Source organism: Megalops cyprinoides, chromosome 9 (assembly GCF_013368585.1).
Source record: "Megalops cyprinoides isolate fMegCyp1 chromosome 9, fMegCyp1.pri, whole genome shotgun sequence".
NCBI lineage: Eukaryota > Metazoa > Chordata > Actinopteri > Elopiformes > Megalopidae > Megalops > Megalops cyprinoides.
This window is the reverse complement of record NC_050591.1, coordinates 21,736,698-21,754,561: the sequence shown is the minus strand read 5'-3', so window position 1 is coordinate 21,754,561 and position 17,864 is coordinate 21,736,698. Positions and strand designations below refer to the sequence as shown.

Sequence of the window (17,864 nt, the reverse complement as noted above, 5' to 3'; positions counted from 1 at the left end):
CAATTTATTCACATGGCTTTTGAACAGCCAGGCACAATGACGTCCTGTTAATGTCTGTGTGCTTCATTATTGCTGTGGGGTGACAACATTCTGTTTTATAATGCTTTATGCAGACTGGGCGGGATCAGACACTTTTGTCAAATAAATAATCAAATAAATAATTTCATCATTTTTTACCCTCATCCAGCTTCCCAAACAAGGACTCAAACAAGAAACACCATCTTTTATGTAAACCTCTTACACTGAAAAACTGTTACCAAAATCTTAGTAATATTACATACTTAAACACCCCAGAACACACACACCCGAGACAATCTACTTTACCTCATAGCCCCATAGCACTGAACAACAGTGAACACCATGAACCATGAAATGTTCCAGACTGACACTCTACTCCCCTGTCCAATGGATATGAGCTGCCAACAGCCTCATGTACAGTATACAGTAAAGAGGGGCCATTTCTAGCAAGGGAGTACATGAGTCTACTGTCAACACAAGCAATACGTTTTTTCTCCAGTAAAACTGACAAGCCAGACTTACCCGTGGTGTGGCCACAAATCAAGAAACAAACTCATTTAAAGAAAACAAAACAAATCAGAGGCAGATGAATGTTGATGAATCTTTATCTTCCAGAATATAGTGACATGTACAGCTGGTTTTTCAAAACCTTTAATCCAAAGTGTTCCAGATTTTGTCATACTGTGATCCAGATTTACTTTCTGGGTTCATTTAATTACGGTTTTTCAGGAAGAGGAGTATCAGGTTATCAAAATCAGAATACATCAATATTAAGAAATCGCCGTTTAAGAGATTGTTGTGTAGGAAGTTTGTAGTCTGTGAATAAAAATGATTCTGTAGTCCAGTCTAACTCACCAACAAAAAATGAGTTAAAGAAGTGATATTGACCAAAAAAAAAAAAAAAAAAAAAATTCTGGCCATGCTTTTGCATAGGGAAAAAAAGCATTTCATTGCATACACTCACTTTGGAGAATCTTCTCAGGAGTTCCGTGCCTTTTAGATGGATGTTAAAGAGATGAATTTGGAGTTTTTTTACTTATGTCATTCCAGAACAGGCCACTGATAGTGAAGAAATATTGCATTAGCTCAATACACTTCCCAAACACAAGACAAGGTCTATGTAAAGAATAGCTGTATTCTTTTGAAATACTTCTTAATCATGACAAAGGAAGTCATTTGATCACTCAGCAAATCAACATTCTCTCAGACACCTTTGTATTCATGGGCACAAATGAGGAAGCTACCAAGGAGTGTCGCAACCTTGGAATCTCCAGGCCATGCCAGAGTGTCCAGGCAGACAGGTGACCTGCAGGAGAACAATCACACAAAGGCTCCACTGTTTCCAGTTACCGAGCCGGTCTGCCGTGTGTTGCGGGAAGACCTTGTCCTCATATGAGCAAAAACAAAGAGGGGCTTCTTCTTACGCTGCCAATACCACCTACATCAACCTGAGAATGTTTGGAAGGATGGCCAGCATGTGCACGTGCGCGCACACACACACACACACACACACACACACACACACACACACACACACATATACACACACACATACACACACACACATACACACACACACATACACACACATACACACACATACACACACACACACACACACACACACACACTTCCCACAACACACCCAAAATCACAAATGTGAACTCAGGAATAACAAATATATTTCCTTACAATGCAAACCCTTTAATAAGCAGCACTGTAAAACACATTTCATCATTTTTTTTCCTTTCCTGTCATCAATGATCAAATTCTGCTGGTAAAACGTGTTACTCTGCATTCCAGTTCCAGTAAAGGCATACAGTGTAGAGGGTGGGTTACAGCCAATGCTCTAATGCAAACAGAATCTCATTTGTACTGACTGATACACCTGCAATGCTCACAGTATTTGTGGCATCCTCCTGGCAAAACACTGCAAAGTAAGTAAGATTTATCAGGAAAACAGGCAAGGTGCACACACACACACACACACACACACACACACACACACACACACACACACACACACACAAACCCAGCCTGTACCTTTAGCACTGAGTCACAGACTGTAATAAATCTCTGATCAGAGGCTATGCTTTAAGTTTTGGGGCCTTCAGACATTAACCTCTGCTCTCCTACAAATCCCCACTCTGATTCTCTTCTGTGTGATCATTGGTTCATCAAGGTCCGTGTGATTCAGAGCAGCAATCCCAGGGGGATCTACAGCCCACTGAGGGAGTACACTGACAGGTCACTGCTCTGGTCTGCAACCAGGAGGCTTGGCTCCCCCTTCAGCAGGGCGGGGCAGACCCAGTTCACCTTGTCTCCATGGCTGATACTGAGCTTTGGTGATGCGGGTAACGGTGTCTCTGGGCCCAGGGGAGCGCTCGCCCCCTCCTCTTCCCCCTGCTCCTCCTGCTGTACCTCGGGAGTGGCCTTGTCCTGGGGCTGGGGCGTGGGCTGCTGCTTGGGTTTTGACCGGCCTTTGGGCCTCCTGCGGTGGGACGGCCCGCGGGGTTTGCTCTTGCCCTCTGCCGCAGTCCCGGTCCCGCTGACGTCCCACAACGCCACCCGTCCATCGTTGCCCCCCGTGGCCAGCCAGTAAGGGTGGGACAGGAAGCTGAGGAAGTGAGCCTGGGAGGCCCCTTGGCTGTGCGCCCGCAGCGCCGCCTGCTGCTCTATCCGCGAGCCGCCGCCCACCCTCAGCACATGCACCCGCCCGTCCTCGGCTGCGCAGGCGATCACGTTCCCGCAGGTCGCCACGGACACACAGTGGGCCAACGGCGGGTTGAAGAGCTGTCCCGCAGTCTGTTGCCGCCCCTCCTCTTCCTCCACCACTTCCTGCAGATTAAGCACCCACAGGGGGCGGGCCTTCTGAAGACTCCACAACATGAGCTGTGATTTGAGAAACAGGGCCATCAGTTGCTTTATCCAGCTGCATCAACAAACTTACCTTTTGTGGAGGTAATGATTTTACGAACAAATACTTGATAACAACTTCAGTCCACTCTGGTGTGAACATGAAATACACAAACACAGAGTTACAAGAATGAATTGAGTCAACAGCTATAGTCAAATGAACGAAAAAAATTACAAGGATGGCCACGTTGAACAAGATCAAATCAGAACCTTTGCTTACTATTAAATGTACAGGTGGTCCTAGCTTCTACAAATCCTATAATAAAGTTTTTGCTTGAGCTTCTATTATTCCTAGGCTCAGGGGGACGTAGTGACCAGTTCATCAATAGTTCAGATTTCCACTTCCATCTCCTGATGATGTGAGTTCACTTTACGCCAGAAAAATTAGAAAAATTGTGGTAAATCTTTATTTTGTATAGTGGAAAACTTAATTCTGTTTTTAAAGATGCTGTAAATACATTTCTTTGTAAACTGGACTATCAAAAAGAGGGAACTGTCCATCATTTACTGCCATTCAGGACTTTGTCTATTGTACTGAACAATTGTGATGACAGATAATAGAATGTAATTTTAAATCTGTACTCAAGGTCCATCAAATCCATGTCACCCTTGAATCAGCAGAAGAGGGAAATTTAATTCTGGCAGGTCTTTCCCAAGACCTCTGTCAAATTAAAGCAACCCAAGTTCAGCCTTGGTGCAGAGAGGGAAGAAGTCAGCTGGGACTGCCCTCATGCCACCTACAGCTACAAATATGCATGTTCAGTCATTTGAGGGATGGACAGGGGTAAGGTAGGGAAATGTTTTACGCAGATCTGCCCCTATGAAAACCGATCAGCCCTTTGTCTGTTTCCCCTGTGCTTCAGTCTCACCTGTGTCTAATCTATATCTCCAGGCTCTCACCTGTGTCTCACCTGTGTACCCCTCCTGTGCCTCACTATTTCACCAGGGCCACATGCACCTCATTTGTGTGTTTAAGCCGTGCCTCCACTGTCTCTGTGTTTTACCTGCATGTCGAGTCCAGCAGAGACTAGGCTTTGAGGTCGTTGAGGTCTGAAGACCACAGAGGAGCAGATGTTAGTGTGCCTCCGCAGTGTCCTGCTGATTTTCCCACTGTCCAGCTCCACGACCCGTACCGCCCCGGAGTCATCTGCGGCTGCCAGCAGCGCCCCTGTCTCGTTCAGTGACAGGGTGTTGATTTCGTCCTCGCCCACGCGCAGCTCCTTGACCGGGCCCTTCAGATTCCGTGGGTCCAGCACGCAGACCGTCTCGCCATGCGACACATAGAGCGAGCCGGGAGCTGAGGGGGAGAACACGGCGCTGGTGACATCCTCCCCGGCCTGCAGTCTGAGCTGGGCCAGCGGCGCCCCCTCCTGGTTCCACACTGTCACCTCGCCACCCTCTGCCCCTGAGGCCAGCAGCCCCTCAGGGCCTCCAGCTGCCCCTACACAGAGAATGGGAGCAGAGTGGCCGCCCGTCCACCTCCTGGCCATGCTCAAAGGGCCCACTTATCCTATGGGGATGGAATCAACATTTCAATGAAACTGACGTCTGACATACTGTCTACCTAATGGAGGAATATAAGCAATATATACCATTTATATGAGTCTACCTCATACACATATAAATACGGTTTTAAACGTCCTGGTTAAATGTTTAGAATACTATGCACGAAGACTGCATTTAAAGTACAACCACAAATGTCCAATTCAACATTCATAAACAACCTTTGAGGTATGAAAATAGTGGAGGTTTATTTCCAATAATTTACCTGTGCCTTAGAGCTCGGGTTTCTACGTGTGTCCTCTAACAAACTAAAGAGAATTATGAGTTGAGACGCCAACGAGACACACCACACTGTCACTTTAGCTGGCTAACTAGTTATCAAGGCACTTATGACATTTCTGAATACAGCTGGCCAGCTAGCTAGCTGGCCATAAGCAGAACCATCGCGTGATAGTGTTAAACAACATTATAATCACCAGCTACCTAGCTAGCTACGTAACGACAGAATCTCTTCGGAGCTAACGTTAGTCTTTAGCTTTGAACCGAGCGAGATAGCTTGCTAGCTAGCTGGCATACGCAGATCACATGTTTTTTCTTAATTGAGTGATGGGTGCTAGACGGCAAGTTTATCATCGGTTATAGTTTATTCAGCCGTACAAAACTTCACACATTACCTTAAGTTTAAAAATACATCCAACACGTTACGGAGTGTGTTAAATCTTACTCTTCCGCACGTGTAGCACTCGCCTAAAATCCCAACTCGACGTCGCACATGGATGACCTCATACGGCGTTGTTTCGTGTCCTCGAACGTCAGCTCAAAGCAGGTGCTGAGCAGGTACGCCTGTCTACTTGCCAGTATACGTACATTTTAGTGTTCTTTGTTCCGAACGAAAACGTATTGAGCAGATACCCTGCAAAATGTTTTTTGTTATAAATGTACAAGTTAAATATAAATAATGCATCTCTTCCACAATGTGCATTTGATTTCATGTTTGTTTAAATAGTTAATGGTCAGATGCAAAATTCAGAGCAAGACCTTTTTTACAAGCTTGTCACTAAGTTACTGAAAGCCTGGATGACAGAAGAACCATTGTTGAATATGGTCACAAAGGCTTTTTCAGCCTGACCTCAACTGGAGGTCAGGATGAACATGTTAACAAGAGCCAACAAATAGACATAAAACATGACTGAAACTTTAAACTGTTTAATGTTATGCTCAGCACTGAGTGTCCAGCCGGTGTCCATTGCAACCACAGTGCACCAAATTCCTCATCAACTTCTAAAACCCATTAGAAGCAATCAAAGCTGGTTTGTCACCTCTGTTGAAAGCAAAGAGTAGTGATGAAATCACGGTGAATGAGTTATATTTCTGGATTAAGCATCGAGGTACTACTAAAACTTAAGCGGCCACCACTACAGAGTTGCTTCCAGAGGGAAATGTTAGTTTATGGTGGGCCGTTATGATAGAACTGCCTCTGAGCACAGTAGAACAAAAGCGCTCCTTATAGCCTACAGAGCTCTCTCTTTTTCTTTCTCTCGCTCTCTCTCTTTCTCCCTTACCCTCTTTCTCTCTGAGGGTATAATTAGTGTACACAAAATGTGAAATGGGCGCTGGTTACTGGGCTACAGCAGTTCTGATGAGTCTGGGCCATTTCTGGGTCAGCGCACACCGCGACCCGGCAAACTGAATGGAACACAGGGCACGGGCAGCATGGACAGAGGTTCTGCAAACTGTGCACTCACTCACACATACTGTACACACACATTCTCACACATTCTCTCTCTCTCACACACACACACACACACTGAACACACATCCACTCTCACAAGCCTCAATCTCTCACCCATAAACACATTCACAAGCTCACACCAGCATTCACACAGTATACATTCTGTTGCCTTTTACTGCGCCAAGGACTGACAACTGTAAGTATCTATCTATTTATCTATCTATCTATCTATCTACCTGTCTGACTGACTGTCGGTCTGCCTTCCTGCCTTTCTGTCACTGTATGAATGTAGGCTGATTAACGGGTATTATAGCCTTTCCTCACCATTTCTCTCTATGTGTGCTTATAATGTTTTTACTTTTGTTAGTGTGGGCTATGCATTCTGTAAGTAAGGATATATTCGTGAGAAGCAGCTATGGTTTTCAAATCCGTTCACTTAAAAAAAGGACATGTACTCTGAAATATAGGGAGTATATTTACTTGATCTGTACAGGTTGGACTTCATATTTTTCGATACAGTATTTTTAGATACTTTAGAAATACTTTTATTATAAGGTTTCAGGGGAAGGACCTAATTGAAATGAGGGTTTGGTGTGGAAATAGTATTCCTCACATTATATTGTTTGTTGAGGTTCAGGCAGAGTCTATGGCTTCTGGAACACTCTGTAGAGCTGGACCTCTTTGCATTGTAGCTGCAGCTTGTGGTCATGCTATATTTAGGATTTTGCTGCAAGCTCTCACATACTTTATCTCTAAGCTGCCATCACTCACTTCTTGGCTGTTGTAAATTTACACATCAAAAACAAAATTTATCTCACCAGACTGCACATACAGAAAGAAAACATTAATATGTCTTTTTTCCTCTTTGCAAAAAATTGTGCAGCAACCAACTGTAATTGTTTCACCTATCAATATCTCCAAATGCATAAAATAATGGGAAAAACTAACCATGAATACAAAAGGAAATACTGTTTGCTAAAAGAATTCTCCATGTTGAAAGTTTTAAAATCATGTAGGAATGGCTGGGGTCTTTCAGGACATTCAGACAATTGTTCTATCTATCTGGATTGAGGGTGAGACAAGGACAGGGGGAAAGAAAAGAGAGAGAGAGAGAGAACCAGGGGAAAGAGCGCACATGAAGAAGACATCTGTTGCAGGCCCTTTATAGCGTACAAAAAGTGCATGTCACAGTTCAGCTCTCAATTGTCCTTAAAGCCACTGGCCTTTGAAAGAATGCTGACTGTGGGATGGGTAGCATTCTGTGGCGTGAGCTCTGCATGTTAACCATGCTGTCCAGCCCACGGCCTGTGAGGACGGCCACATCAGACCACTCACTGTCATCACAAACTAAAACTAGCCCTGCTCAGCACCATTCTCAGACCCTCGGCATCGGATCTGTGGACCAAGCTGAGGCACTGAGCGGACCCCATCAACACTTTGGTGACCTTTTCTTCTCCGATCCAGCGCTGTCCCGGACCAATATCACTCCACAGAGCAGGTCAGAACCTCACACTCACAAACACACACACAAATCACCATTGAGTTCCAGCTTGGCTCTCTGTATTCTTAAACATGTAATTTCACATTGATGGACGTTTTTAACAGAGATATGTTTCTGTGTTTTAACAAAAATTGATAGATAGTAAGAATGAAAAAATAATAATGCCATTAACTTCTCTCCTACTCTGCCTTCTCTTATTTTCCTCATTCCTGTGCATAGATCTCTGCACTGGCACACAAATACACACCTGCACAGAAACAGGCTATGCGGTCCCCATATTTCCCAGCACGGACAGTACTGTTCCGGAAGGAGCCGAATGGTGTGACATACCGAATCCCGGCACTGCTCTACCTTCCCGGTTCCTCCTGCTTCCTGGCCTTCTGTGAGGAGCGGCTCAGCCCAGCTGACTCCCAGGCACATCTGCTAGTCTTACGCAGAGGCACCTTCTATCGCAACTACGTGGAGGTCAGCACCGGGTCAAGGGTCATGGGTCAGTGACCATATTGGTCGCTTTCATCTCATCTGTCTCTTCCTCATCCTTCCTGCCCCTCCATCCCTTTGCACGCTAATTCAAAAAATGAGTGTGCACAGTCTGTTATATTAAAACATTTCAGGCAGTCCCCATTGAAAAATGATCCAGTTTATGATTCATGTTTGAAGTCTTTATAAAACTAATTTTGTGGCATAATTGTTTTAAAAGATGATGTGCTGATTTATGACACTTTATAAAGGAAAGCCAAGGTCATTTGCTTATATGAAGTGTGTGTCACAATACTGAATAATTATGCTGAACTGTACACATGCAAATATATTTAAATGTACAAAATATTAGTATATGAATGCGTAGAATTAATACCTTATTAATATTTCAATGAATCCCATGTTAATGCCTTTTTGTGGATAAAATATAATTCTATCCTGCGTTCTGCAATGTAATCCCTCAGCAATATAATCCCATGGCAAAATATTCAGTTCCTGATGATTCAATGTATGGAGGAGTTTCCAGGAACACATTATATCATAAAAATGGGGAGTGGCTGTATATTTATAGATATACTTGTCATATCTGGTGTTTATGGATAATAATAATAACGTATGTCTCCTCTCTCTCAGTGGGAGGATATGAGGGTACTGGAGTCTGCTCGTCTGCAGGGTCATCGCTCCATGAACCCCTGTCCTGTCTATGATGAGTTCACCAACACCGTGTTCCTGTTCTTCATCGCTGTGCTTGGCAACACCACAGAGTCCTTCCAGCTGGTCACAGGGAAGAATGTGACTCGTCTCTGTTTCGTGTCCAGCAACGACCAAGGACAGACCTGGAGTCCTGTGACTGACCTCACCAAAAACGTCATTGGGGACACCATCAAAGGTATAGTGATGCCTGGGATCCCCAAAACCCCTTAACGATCAAAGAAAGGGGGAAAGTGTGTGTGTGTGTGTGCGTGTGTGTGTGTGTGTGTGTGTACAGTATGTGTGCCCGTGGATGTGTGTATATTTGTGTGTGACTCTGCATGTGTGGCTGTATGCGTCAGCATGTGGGTGTGTGTGTGTTTACATAGGGTGTGAATCACAGTTTGTGCGTCTATGTACATGCGTATAGGACTTGCACATCAGTCTGTGGGTGGGCATATGCTTGTATCATTTAGTCATCTAAGTGTCTGGCTATATTTTCAGTTTTTATGTGTTTTTAGACCACACAAAATCTACAAAATAAGACATGCATACATTAATGACAGTGTAGCATATGTATTCCGCTTGCTTCATGTTCTCTCTGAACAAGTCAGTCCATTTGCTAGTCCCATATGATTATCCCAATTACATTTGGGATTAATTAGATTAATTAGAGATTAGTAACAACGACTAGATCACCAGTGATTTGTGATCATTTTTATCTATATTATCAGTCCTCAGTTCTGAGTTTTTTTCTGTATCGTTATTGTGCCGTCCTTTTGTTGTTGTTCTGCTCTCAGATTGGGCCACCTTCGCTCTCGGTCCCGGCCACGGGATTCAGCTGAAATCGGGGCGACTCTTGGTGCCAGCGTACGCCTACCACATAGACTGCAGGGATTGCTTCGGGCGGCGGTGCATGACCACGCCCCACTCCTTCTGCTTCCACAGCGACACGCACGGCCGCAGCTGGCGCTTCGGCGAGGCGGTGGCCACCCTGGACAGCGTGGAGTGCCAGATGGTGTCGGTGGACGAGGAGGACGGCAGTAACCTGCTGTACTGCAACGCGCGGAGCCCGCTGGGGTGCAGGGTGCAGGCGCTGAGCTTTGACGACGGCGCCGTCTTCCGGGACGAGCAGCTGGTGCAGAAGCTGGTGGAGCCGCCGCACGGCTGCCACGGCAGTGTGGTGGGATTCCCAGCCCCCATCCGCTTGCCTCACGGTTTCAACACCCTGAAACTCGGCCCCCACGGCTCTGCCCCATCTCTCACCAGGCACTGGACCTCCTTTTCTGTCCCGCCGGCTGCAGACCCTCACCCCTCTGAAAACTTCCTCACGCCCACGTGGGTTGTTTACTCCCACCCCACGTGGTCCAACGCCCGGCGAAACCTGGGCATGTACCTCAGCCTGTTCCCACGAGACCCCGACAGCTGGTCAGAACCCTGGGTCATCTACGAGGGGCCCAGCGCCTACTCCGATCTGGCCTACGTGGAGCTTCCCACCACAGAAGACCCGCCCATCACTGCCTTTGCCTGCCTCTTTGAGAATGGCACAAGGACGGCGTATGACGAGATCTCCTTCAGCATCTTCACACTCTATGAGCTCATCGACAACATCCCCCGAAACAGGCTGGGCTCCAACAGGGCTGAGGCAGAGAGAAGGAAGAAGAAGAGGAGGAGGAGGAGGAACGAGAGGATCACACTATGTGGTCTGTGCAGCATCTCCTAGGTACTGCTCATGGAACTGCAGCTTCTCTCCCCCTCTGGCGCACAGATTGTGACTGACATTGGGGTTGTCACATGACCTTCTGTTCGGGCAACAGTTATGTCCTGGGTTTATGTTTCCATTTTAACAATTTTAAACTATTTTAGATATTGTTAAAGTATTTTAAATTTTTAATGTTTGCTCTAAATTCAGAAACTTTATATCCATAGAGAGGGAGCTATACATACATTATCAAATATATTTAAACCATGCATTCACATCATACACACAAATCTATCGTTTTTCAATTAATAACTGTCTTAGAGGAGTTAGGCTCTAAATTTCCTTTTTTAAACATAGAGTTTAGTGTTAAGAAGTCCTGCCTCATAGGAAAACATAGGGAAGGCGTTTGCTGCAGGTATAACATGCAGTTCGCAGGAAAGAAGAGTTACAAAAATCCCAAGGCAAAGGTAGAATTTGCTCTTTTTCAGGATTCCTCATCATTAGCTAAAGACAAACAGCTGAAGAATTTCAATGTTGTCATACAGTAAATCATGGCGTAGCTGGGATTCTTTCGGTGCACTGCATCTTCCATGCAAACGACACACATTTTTAGCATTTCTTTTATGATGTGTGTTAGCTTTTGTAAATATTATTTGAAATGCACTGTAAAATACATGACTGTTTTTGATACCCTGTGATCGATCTATAAACCAAGAGTAAAATAACATTTTGATTAAATAAAACCAAAAGGTATTAAACTGAAATGTGTTTAGATTTCAGCTATTAACAGAGGTCTACAGGGCAACAGTATTCGCTGTAGTATTTAGGACTAATTTTATTTGTCTGACTGGCTTTGAGAGAAAAAAATACAAGTAATTTCTACTCTTCTACCTCTTATATATTATTAGCATAAAATTGTTTCTCATATGTGGTTAATGGTAAATTCATCACAGCTATTAAAAACAAGTTGTTATTAATCCAATAAAACAAAACTGACAAAGAAATATGTCACTTCCACAGTCAATTCCTATTGTTGAACTAAACTAACATGAATAACTGCATATCTCAGCAACAAGAGAAAAATGGGTGATTATATTTACTCACAACATATACTTCACATACAGAATAACATTATACTTGAATTGTAGGTAGTCATATTATTTGATGCAATGTACCATAGAATAGTTATATCCATATGAATTTATTAAACATAAGCCAACAAAATATGTGTTTGCACACACACACGTGCACATGCACACACACACACACACACACACACACACACGCACACACACTCATACACTATGTGAACATATGAAAGTCTAGGTTTTCACAGTTTGACACTAGAGGGAGCTATGATGTAATGAAAAAATGTGTGGCTATCATTTACACAAATTCAAGTCAAAATTGTTTAACTTCTGCCTGGTTTTCATTTCTTTCTGCCTTGGCCTGCTACAGAGGACCTAATACATAACAACACACAGAACAAACCATTAAAGTTAACTATCCATATAACTTGCTTAAGAGCCTCTCAGTTCTCGACTGAGAATCAGAATTTTGGCAAAAAAGTTCTGAAAAAAAAAAACAGACTGAACATGTGAGCAGGGTTTTGTGTGTGTGTATGTGAGTGTGTTGGTGGGGGCCTGTATTGTTGGAACATGTACTGCAAGTTGGATGCTGATTGTGAAGGAATTAAATCCAGGATTGGACTGATCACTTCAAAGGAATTAAACAGAGCAAAACAAGCTGACTCTGAAACATACCAGGACAAGACAGGAAGAGAAGCATAAATGTTTATCAAATTAAAAATATAATATTTACATTCTTAGTTCAGTACTATATACATGTGTTTCAGTAAAGCACAGGTCTCCAATACAGATTTACACAGACGTGGAGTGTGTGAGCGGTCCCAGAATAACCTTTTATCACTCATCCATTATCCTTAATGGACTCAATAAAACTCATTTCTGCAGATTTGGAAAGACTGTCATTATATGTAAAACTAGTTAGATGCAGTTACTCTGTGCCTACTCCAAGGAATGAAACATACCACTGACAAATGTGCATTCACCCTGACACGCTGTAACACAGCCCTTTGAGTGTTTTTATGGGATTCCCTCAGGAAGCAGAAGTAGTGAGGCATTGTAGTTTGTGTGTTTCTGCAGTTTACTGAGACAAGAAAGTGACCCAGCTGAGGGTGAGACTACACTGCAATGGAGCAGGTCCTTTGGGTGAGCCGGAGCCAGTGGTCAGTGTTGCTGAGGGCATGAGGGAATAGATAGAGACAAAACCAGTTGGTCTCTGGTTGTGCAAATTTGGCGCCCTTGCTTCTGTCAGTACCCAAAATACAAATAGACCTTTCTAAGTGTGTTGGCAGTGTCTGAGGAGGGGGAGGGGTCAGATCCTCTCAGCTGTCTGTGGGGGCGTACTCCCGAAATCGGCGCACCTGTGTCCTCATGGTTTGTGAGCCGGAGTCACTGAAGGTGGAGGTGCGAATGATACCCAGCTGCGCCTTGAGCCGGCGGGTGAAAGACTTGCACATGAGGAAGTAGATGACAGGGTCCAGGCAGACGTTGCAGGCGGACAGGAAGAGCGTGGCTTTCTTCCCGTACATCAGCACCTCTTCCCCCGTCCGACTGAAGTGCTTGTCTATCTGGCTCAGAGTGAAGGGGATCCTCCACAGGTGGTAGGGTACGAAGCACACGAAGAACACCACCAGCACCACCGAGATGTTCTGGCCGGGCCGCGAGCGCTTGCTCTCGGCCGAGCTGACGAACTGGGCGTTGGAGCGGTGGACGTGCCGGTAGATGGAGATGTAGCTGGCCACCAGGGTGACCAGCACTATGGCAAAGATGCAGATGTTGATGTACGAGATGGCAGCGTGCCACTGCAGGCCCAGCTTGCTCTTCATGCCAGTACAGTTGTTGGCGTGCTGCTGCTTGGGAGTGCCGTTAGTCAGGATAACGTTGGGCAGCGAGAGGGCTGCCATGCCCATCCAGACTCCTGCCGAGAGCACCCGGGTGAAGGTGTAGCTGTAGAAGCAGGAGTCTCCGAAGGGCCGCACGATCTTCAGGTAGCGGTCCAGGCTGATGAGGCCGAGGAACAGGATGCTGACATACATGCTGGTGTAGAAGAGCACGGCAGAGTAGCGGCAAACCCAGGTGTCCAGCCACCAGGGCCCCAGCCTGGCCTCGGTGACCACCGACAGTGGAAAGGTCAGTGTCATTAGCAGGTCGGCCACTGTGATGTTCTTGAGGTAGAGGATGAAGCTACTGCGAGAGCGGATCTGGAAGAAGATCCAGGCAGCCAGGGAGTTCAGCACCAGTCCCGCCATGAAGAGAATGGAGTACAGGGCAGGGAAGACCACTGTGAACACCATGGTCTCCTGTGATGTGCGGTTGCTTGAGCTTACCTCCACGGTCATGTTAAAGCTCATGTCTGTACAAAGTAAAACAACACACAAAGATAAAATCCATTGAGTTTAAAGTTATATGATTGTAGCCAGTTTTGCTCTATTACCTACTGTTGGGACCAGAAAACAATGTGCAGTAAATAAACACACCCTCACTATTTTTATATTGCGAAAGTGTATGTCAGAAAGTTGGTCTCAAATGATATTTTTAGGCTTATGCCAAAATAATATGTCACCACAATGACATTATCACATTAAGATTCAATATCAATTGACACCTCTTTGGAAACAGTTAATAGATAAGTAAAATAAGTAAATGAAACACAGTCACTGCAGAAAAGGGGCCTTTCTTTTTCATGCACTTTTCACTGGAGTGTAACAATAATGGAGAAAAGTTAAGACAAGCACAAACACAAGCAGCTAAGTTGGGAGCAGACACAGGGGGACAGTTCTGAGCATGTTTCCGCCCACACTGTCTCTCTAGCCAAAGTGAGACCCATGTATCATTGAGCTGTAGTTAATCATAGGATATCGTAACATTATGAGGTAGCACAATGGGCATTAGTATCCTAAAATGGTCACAAAATAAATGATTCCCGTAAGTATCATGATTGCAGCAGGCGCCGTTAAAACCTGGCTACATGCCAGATGCACATGTTTGTTGCTGCATGTGTTTTTCTATATAAAATCCGAACTGGTTGTATTAATGATTTTTTTCTTCTGTTATACTGTATGTCAAAGTCTCACTCATGGTTTTTCACAAGGGACATTTAAGAACCAAATCTCACAAACCACACGCGGAGGAAGAGTGGCATTGTTTTTCCCTCTAAAAGAGACGCTTTACTTGACAATCATCTCTGGGTCCTTACCTACTTCCAGAGCTCACCCAAAAACCATTTGTCAAATACAACAACAGACTTTGAGCACATGACCCACCTTTTTGGGCTGGCATTACACTTTATTGTGCTACTTCCTGTTTTGTCATGTCGAAGCTGTCACCTGTCACACCAGCTAAATTGTTTCTTGTTACATACAGAACATTCTCTGGTACTGTGCCATTCTGGAATAATCCCACCTGAGTAATCATTTCTGGCTCCTCCTGTCTGCAGTTACATAAATGTCAATATTCAGAAGCAGTGAGACATGCAACAGCACCACATGCCAGATTCTAAAATACACAAAACACCGTCTAAATAAATATAAAGAACATTTTCATAATCAGATGACCGCCTCACCAGCATTGGCAGTTGAATAATTGGGTGAAATGCAAATATTTGTTTTGGGCTGGGTTTTGAATTTCTTCAGACTTCTATCAACATTGAAAATGTATTCAGAAATTAAACGGAGAAATGTAACAGACATAATTTTAGATTATACAGCAACCCAACACTATGCCATCTGAGGCCGTTTTGACTCATCTTTATTTTCTTTGAACTGTCTGTAATATATACTGCTAGGTATATAAAAATTTAAAAATATATATCTCTATGAATTACGTAGCTGGCTCTGCTCAGCTAAACATATCCACTAAAACTGAGTAGTAATCATTTTAATACATATGTAACCTATTTACACATGCAGTTTCTACATTAACACAAGCACACAGAGGCTTACCCCACCTTCAGCAGCAGCAGAAATAATGTTCACATCCGAATGACAGACAAGTGCTCAGATATGTGGGACACAGATGGCTATGAAAGAGCTGTGGAACGATTCCTGAATCCTCCCCCAGAAGACTCTCAAGTGGTGAAACTGTGTCCTTTGGTGCCATGGACAGCGGCCACATCGGGCCCAAATAAGGCAGAAGACGGAAAGCAATTGTAAAAAAACATGGCTGGTTTGATGTAAATGCTGTAGCATATCTCTGTTCCCTAAGGTCCATTTCCTGAGAAATCACATTTTGGATTTCGTTGCTATTTTTGGAGGGGGTGGATGGGAGGGGGTGTCTACAATAAATGATAACAGAGGGCAAGATGAGGCTTGTAGATGATGCCTGTGAGAGTTGACATGCTTCTTTCTCCTGAACTGAATACCTGCATGCACTCGATGGGCAGGTCTGATCAAAGGCCCAGAGTGAAGCCACCGTAGTGATTCATGCTGTGCTTTGCTCTCACATGCCAAGGAGACTAAGACTGATTGCTCTGTCACCTGCTTAGGCAATTCAACCAACGTACTCACTCGTCTTGTTTGTTTCTTCACAGGAAGCCATGTCCTCATTCCAGCGTAGCAGAACAATCCCGGAGTCCTGTGATTGAGCAACTGAGACCCTGTTGATTCACACCTTTTCCAAGGAAAGCATAAATGCATCATCCAAATCAGTACTATGGTTAACAGCACTCCTTCTTGCTCTCATGCTCATTAATCGGGCATGTAGCCTCTGGCCAGGAAAAAAAATAAAAGCCTCTCATCATAGAGTTAAACTCACACTCCTGTGATCCAGAAGCTGAAGGCTGAATGCGTGAGATTCTCATCCTGGTTGGGGCTATAAGAATATCCTGAATGAACAGATAAACGCTGGACTTTAACCATGCCCTCTTCTCAGCAGCAGCTGTGCCACGTGGCCAAAGTCCCATTCACACGATTACAGCCTGAGCTGCATTGCCACACTGGCTTTTTTTATTGTGACATAAACTTTCTTTATTCAAGCTGCTGTGTGTTTCAGAGAGAGAGAGTGAATGAGGAGGTGTGAGAATGATCCCTCCTCACAACAGCCAGCCTCCTGTTATCAAAGTTCCACCCAGAGGGTGCGCCTCTCAACAAACAATGTGGATTCTAGTGTGATGGCTGCCCAGTATGTAAAAAGTGACACGCCCTGGTTTTTGCAGTGAGGCAGATTCAAGATGTTACACTACAGTAAACCTGTGCAAGCATTCGGCTGAATGTAAAATGACATTAGCGCTGGTTTTGTAATGCCGCTGGCCCTCACCTCCAGGACCTGTTGATCTTAATTTAAACCCTATACTGCATCAGAGTGAATTGAGGGGTGTCTTGAATTAAATATCTTATTGTACCATGAAAATTCTGAACAAAAACTATTTGAACACTTTTTGGTCTCAGATTCTGTTTTTGTTTCTTTGCACTTTTTTGTTGATTCTGTGTCTTGTCATTGTATTGCACAGTGAAAAGCTTAAAGGTTCCATGTTCAGAAAGTGGCCATGCAAACAAAAAGTTGTAATCCTTGCCAGTAAGGCACTGTTTCAGGTTTCCTCTTTCTTAATCGGGAACATTTCCGTTTTGAGGCTAAACTTTTGAGACTACACTTCTGTGTAATGTTCATCTGCTTCTGCTTTTAAGGTGTTTGTTTTGTTTCATTTTAGCACATGGTACTGTCACCTCAAAGGGAGGAGGCAGAAACAGCCACAAACATTTATGTTTTGCTTTCAAACACTGGGTTCTCAGACCGGAGTCTGTTGTCTTTCTCCTCATGACCTGTGCTCCTCCAGCACTGCCCATCTGTCTGTTTGGCCCTGCCACAAACCAGTTGAAAGGGCCGCTCCTTTTTATTTCTGGTACCATATTGCTAGTGCTACCCACATCAAGCACTGGGTAAGGTGTCTTTCCCAGCATTCACCTGTACAGTCTTGCCCTGGTTGCTGTCTGACCAGAATCAGTTTTGCAATTGTACATTTGCACTGGTACTATACCTCCAAACAAGCAATTTTTTTAAAGGGGTGGTGGGTCGGTGTGTGTGGGGGGCGCTGCTAAACCCTGATTATTTTTGGATGACTCATTTCTTTGGCTATTGCAGGATGTGGTCTGCTTGCACTTGAAAATGGAACTTTTAGCTGATGCACCACTGTACCTTGTGAGCTATATTTGAATTGGATCACATACTCTGCATTTTAAATTCTGCCTAATGTATGTTTCTTTATGGTTTTAATAAGATGAATTGAGAAATACAATACTGGCT

General features: G+C 44.3%; 3 protein-coding genes across 5 annotated transcripts; 1 reads left to right on the top strand and 2 right to left on the bottom strand.

Annotated features, from left to right (window-relative positions):
• Nucleotides 1-2,057: 2,057 nt before the first annotated feature.
• On the bottom strand, nt 2,058-5,191 carry wdr53 (WD repeat domain 53). Its single transcript, XM_036537339.1, has 3 exons — nt 5,112-5,191; nt 3,939-4,444; nt 2,058-2,910 (listed from the first exon to the last, which is right to left on the bottom strand). Exons 2-3 carry the CDS (start codon nt 4,422-4,424, stop codon nt 2,236-2,238), a joined length of 1,161 nt encoding a protein of 386 aa, XP_036393232.1. The 5' UTR covers nt 4,425-4,444; nt 5,112-5,191; the 3' UTR covers nt 2,058-2,235.
• A 2,457-nt stretch (nt 5,192-7,648) lies between these two features.
• Nucleotides 7,649-10,563, top strand: neu4 (sialidase 4). Its single transcript, XM_036537618.1, has 4 exons — nt 7,649-7,667; nt 7,890-8,135; nt 8,784-9,039; nt 9,641-10,563. The coding sequence occupies exons 2-4, from the start codon at nt 7,935-7,937 to the stop codon at nt 10,561-10,563; spliced, it is 1,380 nt and encodes a 459-aa protein (XP_036393511.1). The 5' UTR covers nt 7,649-7,667; nt 7,890-7,934.
• Nucleotides 10,564-12,437: 1,874 nt separating this feature from the next.
• LOC118783317 (G-protein coupled receptor 87-like) lies at nt 12,438-16,285 on the bottom strand. 3 transcript variants are annotated; one of them, XM_036537121.1, is made up of 2 exons: nt 16,133-16,285; nt 12,438-13,980 (listed from the first exon to the last, which is right to left on the bottom strand). In XM_036537121.1, the coding sequence occupies exons 1-2, from the start codon at nt 16,161-16,163 to the stop codon at nt 12,950-12,952; spliced, it is 1,062 nt and encodes a 353-aa protein (XP_036393014.1). In that variant the 5' UTR covers nt 16,164-16,285; the 3' UTR covers nt 12,438-12,949. The 3 variants fall into 3 exon arrangements, with proteins under 3 accessions (XP_036393014.1, XP_036393016.1, XP_036393015.1); XM_036537123.1 differs by lacking the exon at nt 16,133-16,285 and adding an exon at nt 15,569-15,673; XM_036537122.1 differs by lacking the exon at nt 16,133-16,285 and adding an exon at nt 15,574-15,673.
• Nucleotides 16,286-17,864: the final 1,579 nt, after the last annotated feature.